This window comes from Ipomoea triloba, chromosome 2 (assembly GCF_003576645.1).
Source record: "Ipomoea triloba cultivar NCNSP0323 chromosome 2, ASM357664v1".
In the NCBI taxonomy this organism is placed as follows: Eukaryota; Viridiplantae; Streptophyta; class Magnoliopsida; order Solanales; family Convolvulaceae; genus Ipomoea; species Ipomoea triloba.
Window position 1 is genome coordinate 20,903,240 of NC_044917.1, and position 7,295 is coordinate 20,910,534.

General features: G+C 37.3%; 1 protein-coding gene across 1 annotated transcript; it reads right to left on the reverse strand.

The window, feature by feature from the left end:
• Nucleotides 1–1,285: 1,285 nt before the first annotated feature.
• Nucleotides 1,286–3,322, reverse strand: LOC116009716 (ATPase WRNIP1). Its single transcript, XM_031248837.1, has one exon. The coding sequence runs from the start codon at nt 3,310–3,312 to the stop codon at nt 1,654–1,656; it is 1,659 nt and encodes a 552-aa protein (XP_031104697.1). The 5' UTR covers nt 3,313–3,322; the 3' UTR covers nt 1,286–1,653.
• Nucleotides 3,323–7,295: the final 3,973 nt, after the last annotated feature.

Sequence of the window (7,295 nt, forward strand, 5' to 3'; positions counted from 1 at the left end):
TCAAATAATATAGACAATTAAAATTAATGCTTGACTGCCAGTGCTAAGAAATGAGATTAATGGAGTTGCAATTGAAAGAAAACTACTTCTCTATACAAAGCTAATTAGTAATTACTAAATATGAAGTATTTTTGTTATCATAATAAATTATATCATAATAATTACCATATTACTAATAACGAATTATAACCAATTATAATTAATACGGAGTATTATTCTATCATAATAATTACCATATTACTAAAATTCCCTTACGTTTGGGCGAGAAAATGATATTGTTTTTATATATAGTATAGATATATATTATCACGTAGGAATTTAATTACGTACATTAACATAATATAGTAATATTTTTTTTTGAAATATTATAGTATATAAAACATATAGTAATTTGATTGTTGGAATTTTTTTTGGAATATTATCATAAGAGAAATTTAATTACGTACATTAACATAATATAGTAATATTTTTTTTGGAATACTATAATATACATCATATAGTAATTTGATTGTTGGAATTTTTATTTTTTTTGAATATTATCATGAGAGGAATTTAATTACGTACATTAACATAATATAGTAATATTTTTTTTGAATACTATAATATACATCATATAGTAATTTGATTGTTTACGAATATAAAATAAAAAAAATACGCAAGATTAAAATATTTTGAACCATAATTGAATTGCGTGGTATAATAACTACGGAGTATAATTTTGTTTAATAATTATTACTTCCTGTGTGACTATTTTGTTAATATATGTACATAAATAAGGAATCCATACATGAATGAAATAGAATACAATATTTCATTAATTTCCGTGTATAATAAGGAATGGAATCATATTTTAAATATTTTGTCAATTTTAACCATAAATAAAGAATGATAAGAAAGACTGGATTTTTTTATAAGGAATTATTATATAATATTATGTTGACCGATTTCAAAATTTTTGGACTAAAATGAGCGGAAAGCTCGTACTTCTCTTTTAATATATATATATAGATATATATATAGATTACAATTCTTTTTCCCCTAATTTCTTCCTTCCAACCAAACACTACCCAAATAATTCTTATACTTGGTTATCTTTATCACGTCATCTAGATTTGAAGTGTCATGTTACTAATATTTTATAATGTAATTATTAAAAGAAAATTTAAATATGTTGTGAAACAGAATGACAGCACATGAAAGATTTTCTCATCACAATTCATTGCATATTCAAGTTAAACTGTAAAAGAAGTAAAAGAAAAAAAACTGATGCAACAGAAGGCAAAAATCACCAAATTAACATGTCTGTGCAGAAGATTCTCATTCGTTTTAAAGGAAAAGGTGCACTGAGAATGCAGATCAAAATTTCTCAGTATAGGACTATATGTCCAGTCCAAGCTTCTTTACAAAGGCGTTTTGTTGGGGATTTTTATACCCTAATATCAGAAACGATTCCAATGTTTGAACCAAATGCCACTGAGATGTTTCAAACATATCCACAGAATGCCACTAAAATGTGCAAGTAATAGTAGTGCAAAAATGTGGAACAAAAGAAGTACAAAAGGGAGATGCATTAGGAATTAGGATGAGCATGTTGAGTACTACTTTCAACAGAATAGATTCATGACTGATTAGCAAGCAGGTAGCAGCAGTAGATTACGGCCAGTTCAGAAACTTATAACCTTGAAGAGAAGGTGGCAAAAAAGTCTGGGATGAATTAGGATTGTCAGGTGTATAAATATAGTCCTTTCCATATCCAAAATCCTTCATTAGTTTGGTTGGTGCATTCCTGAGGTGAAGGGGCACCCCTTCGTTCTGTCCTACCGACTCCCTCACTACCTTCAATGCATCCCCCAGTGCCCGGTAAACAGCAATTGACTTGGGGGCCAAGGCCAAATAAGCCACACATTGAGCAAGGTTGACGTTGCACTCGGGCATACCCAGGAAGTGGCAGGCTTGATAGCATGCCACAGCCTGGCAAAGTGCATTAGGATCAGCTAAACCCACATCTTCACTAGCAAACCTAACTAGCCGACGGGCAATGTAGAGTGGATTTTCCCCTCCTTCCAGCATTCTTGCCAACCAATAAACCGAGGCATCAGCATCACTCCCTCTCATGGATTTGTGAAGTGCACTTATGAGATTGTAGTGCTCGTCACCCGCCCTGTCATATGCCAAGTGTTTACATTGCAATGCTTCTTTAGCATCATTCAAAGCAATGCTGAATGCCATTGCTGCTCCACCACTACCAGACTCAATATTTGGTACAACACACAATCCAGCCCTGGAAGCTGCAGTAGTGGCAGAAATTTCCAAGGCATTCAATGCAACCCTTGCATCTCCATCGCAGTGCATCGAGAGAAACTCCATAGCTTCATCACTTACTTCAATTTTCAAATGTTTCCAATTCCCACTACATGCCAATCCTTTATCAGAATCAGCAACAGCTCGCGTGAGGAGTATGCGAATGTGATCGGGTTTTAAGGCATTGAGGGTTAAAACTCTACACCGAGACAATAAGGGTGTGATCAAATGAAATGATGGGTTCTCAGTGGTGGCACCCATGAACACAACACTCCCATCTTCAATCACTGGTAAAAATGAGTCTTGTTGAGCCTTATTAAACCTGTGAACCTCATCCATGAACAGAATGGTTCTTTTGTTGCACAGTTTCTTCAGTTTCTTAGCTTCATCAACTGCATCTCGGACATCTTTAACCCCGGAAGTCACGGCAGACAAAGAGACAAACCTATACGTGGTCCCCGCAACGGAGAAGCAGGAGTTGAGTATGGCTCTGGCGATGGATGTCTTGCCGGTGCCCGGTGGGCCCCATAGAAGAATAGAGGGTATGCGGCCACAATCAATCGCCGATTTCAGAACGGAGCTGGGGCCCAGTAAATGGTCCTGTCCCACCACATCGTCGAGAGTCCGAGGTCTCATCCGCTCCGATAAGGGTTCGTGAGGGGTTACCTTCTTACTATTCTTTTCTTCCTCCTCCGCTTGCGCTGCTAATTTGGGGCGTTTTGTTGAACGCTGTAATTGGGGTTCTTCTGCCTCTTCTTCGTGATGGATGTTGACGGAAGAGGGCTTGGATTGGGATTGAAAGAAGCGATTGATTTTGGGCTGAAAAGGGGAAGTTGAGGGCTGGTCGGGGGCAGGGAGAGAGGAAGAAACGGAATCCTGGGAAGCCCTTTGCCCGTCGGGGTTGCTAAGAATCCATTCAGTGGCTTTGTTTACATCGCCGGCAGTGGCGATCAACGCTTGGCTAGCCAGCTCCTCCGAGAAGCCCATGGCTAGGAGCTGTTGCTTCTCCATGTTCGCTTCCACTTCCCTTCCGTCGGAGGAGTTTTTGGCGGTATACAAAGGTGAGACCTCAATTCACATCTTAAAATTTCTCCCTCTCTTTCTCTTTCAACTATCAATACGAGTCCAACTCAATGGGTTTAGTCTGTTTAACCCATATTTTAGATGGGTTGAGAATAATTTTTTTTGGCCCAGGCCCAGCTCATATAACCCTAACCCATGAGTACCACTTATCCATTTTAATAAAATTAAAATTTAAACCTTTAAATTTTTTTTTTTTTTGAAAACAAAACCTTTAAAATTTTAAACATTTTCTTTTCATTTCCAAAATTTTGCCTTTTCTTATTTGTTTTTTTTTTGAATAAAAACATAGATTAACTTAAGTCCGAAGAAAACACATTACAAAGATAGGAAGGAGGGTTATCAAACCACTCCGAACAATCAAACTTAGAAACGGACTGCTTAGCTACCAAATGAGCTGCCCGATTCGCTGATAGTAAACAAACGATAAAAATACATGAGAAAATCTACTCAATAGATTTTTAATATCCTTAACTACCAGATGGAAAGAAGACTCCTCAGAATTTTGTTTCAGGCATTGAACCACAATGAGAGAGTCAGTTTTCACATGCACTCTGTCAAAATGTAATTCCTTTATCCAGCCTAGAGCCTCCCGGATTGCGGTCGCTTCAGCTTCCCTTGGGGTGAACAGGCCAGGCTTCTGTATTTCTTTAGCAGCAACGACCTTCCCATTCTCATCACGAATGACATAGCCAAACCCCATACTTGCATTTTCATTATTGATAGCTGCGTCCACATTCATTTTGAGAAAGCCATGTTGAGGTTTGGTCTAGGGATCATCCATTCGCCTTGTCTGGGTAGTCTTCCCTCTCACACTGTCTGCTGCCGTTCTCCAATCCATTAAGAAAGTATTTGCTCTATTTAAAGTTGCATTAGGTGGAAGAGGATTTTTGCTGTTCCAAACACTATCATTGCGTTGATTCTAGATATCCCAGCAGTTTATAACAAAGCTTCCTACTCTTGCATGGTATTTAGTCTTTGCATGTTGATCTTAAACCACTCTTGAAATGAACAGGTAGGTACTGGTTGGAACATGAAACCTGCAAGGGACCAGACAGCTTTGGCAACGCTACAATCAACAAACAAATGCCAGATAGATTCTTTCTCATTTATGCACATGGGACAACAATCATCACAAACAATTTTCCTCTTTCGCAACAGGTTTCTAGTGGGGAGGTAATCTGTGCACATCTGTCAGAAAAAACTTTTAACTTTTGGTGGGAGCTTTAACCTCCAGAATGGTGACCAATACTTCTTTTCAACATGGGATAAATCTCCATTTAGAATTCTGTAACAACTCTTAACAGAGAACACTCCATCATCCTCGAGCGACCAAATCACTTTATCTGGGGTGTCATGATTTGCTAGGGGAATTTTCAATATTAGCTAAGCATCTCTGGTGTTGAATATTGCATTAATAGTTTGCACATCCCAATTACCGTTAGAAGAATCCATCAGAGAATCCACAGTAGCGTGCTCCATCAAACGATAAGGGAAGGTTGTTATCTTTGGACTATTTTTGTCTGGCAACCAACTGTCATTCCAAACATGAATTGAGTTACTTCTTCCAACTCTCCATCTGCTGTGTTTCCTTATGATATCCTGGGTTTCCATGGGGCTAGACGAGATGAATGATGGGTTTGAACCTCTACGGGCCTCCAGAAAAGTAGAGTTTGGGAAATACCTAGCTTTGTACACCCTTATTGCCAATGAATCAGGGTTATTGATAAGTCTCCAAGACTATTTAGTAAGCATTGCAAGATTGAAATTCCTTAGATTCCGGAATCCCAATCCTCCCCAATCCTTATTTGTTATTGATTTTGATTTTGAATTATAATCATGAATACTTGAATTTATAGGTCGTTTGTTGGATTACAATCAATTAAATTCTTGAAAAAATAAATGCATGTAGGGTTTTTAACCAACCAAACATGAACGAACGGAAGTTATTCATGTTCGTTTGTTAAGATTTTTTTGGAGTGTTCGTGTTCGTGTTTATTTGTTAAGGTTTTTGAAATTCATGTTTTTGTTCGTTTGTTAAGCGTTCATTAGTGTTCGTTAACGTTAATGAACATTTCACAAACATGTTCGTTAATTAACATGTTTATGTTTGTGAACACGTTCATCAATACTTAATAACCAAACACATGTACATGTTCATGATCACAATTCGTTCATGAACAAAAAATAATCTATGTTCATAAACAATATCCAAACAAACAACACAACTATATATATATATAACAAGGAATAAGGGCCAAATTGGCCACTGAACGTAACGCGAAAGTGCAATCAGGCCACCCAACCTAAAAAACGTTCAATTACATCACTCAACAGCTCAAAATCGTTCAATTTCACCAGATGGCCGGTTTCCAACCCTTGTTTCCGGTTAATTGCTTACCTGGCCGTTTACGTGGCAATTTTTTACTTATGTCATTTATTTCCCCTTGTCTAAACATTCCACCGTGTCAGCAATTGGACGACCACTTGCGAATGCAAAGCCCTAATTTGAAATCCCCAATTCTGAAGTGCGAATGTAAACAAAATCCAAATTGAAAGAAACCCCCAAGCCGTAAATTGGAATCCCATTGCAAATAAGATTTTCACTTCACGTGTTCAAGTGCGACTGCATTTTGGCCGACCGCAGAGTTGTTGGTTCAAGTGCAATCAGAAACCCACCGTGAGTTGTTGGTTCGTCACAGAGTTTTCACTTCGCATTTTGGCCGACCGCAGTTCAGGTAAGATTTTCTAACTTATTTTATAGTTGGGTCTAGGTTTATTGTTTGTTTATGAGGAAAAGCATGACACTTTTGTTGCTTGTAAACTGAAATGGAGACATATATGGTGTGCTTAGTTATGTGGTCCATAGTTGTCTTTTTCTGAGTCTTTTTCTGAGCATTGTTGTACAGAAAGGGAAAAAATATTGATGTCGTTTTGGTTTGCATTGTTTAATGGAACATTGTTGTGGTATGTGGTCCCTAACCCTAATAATAAAGTTGAGAAACTGCCAAGTTGTTTAATGGAATTGTGAGTCATACTTGTGGTCCCTAAACCCTAACAATAAAGTAGATTCCTTAAATTTACTGTTATATGTACTGTTGTGTTCTATTTACTATTGTGCAAATCTGAAATAATTGTTTGGTGTTAGGTTTTATTGTTTAATTCATTTTGGTAATTAAAATGCTGAGAATGGATTGTTTGTTGTTAGGTTTCCTAGTGATGGAAAGTGTAGAACTAGTAATACACCATGGGGGGAATTTTGTGAAAGACTTAGAACTTAAGTACATTAATGGGGAGGTGTGGGAAGTTGATATAGACCCGGATTTGCTTTCATACCCACATTTAGTGAAATTCATAAAGGAAGGTCAATATGGAAAAATTCAAACACTGTATTACAAAGCACTCCATGAGACATTGGACAGAGTAAGAGTTTTGTGGGATGATGCAAGTGTTCTAGACCTCACTCAACTAGCCATAAGATTTGGGTCATGTGATATATACGTGGACCATGGAATAGATGATGCTGAATTAATTCCATTAGCTTTGTTAACTGGGTATGATGGGAATGCTGAGGGTAATGAGGCAGATTATGATGAAGGTGAAGAAGGGAATGCTAAGGGTAATGAGGGTAATGGAGGTAATGAGGGTGAGGGTAATGTAGGTGATGAAGACAATGAAGAGAGTGATGAAGGGAGTGATAAAGGGAGTGATGAAGCAAGTGATGAAGGTGATGAAGGGAGTGATGAAGGGAGTGATAAAGGGAGTGATGAAGCAAGTGATGAAGGTGATGAAGGGAATGAAGGTGATGAAGACAGTGATAATTCTGAATTTGAATATAGTGGATATTCTGATTTTGAGAATGATATTGGAGGAGTTACCCAAGAGGATGATGCACACATTAATGTAGATGTGCA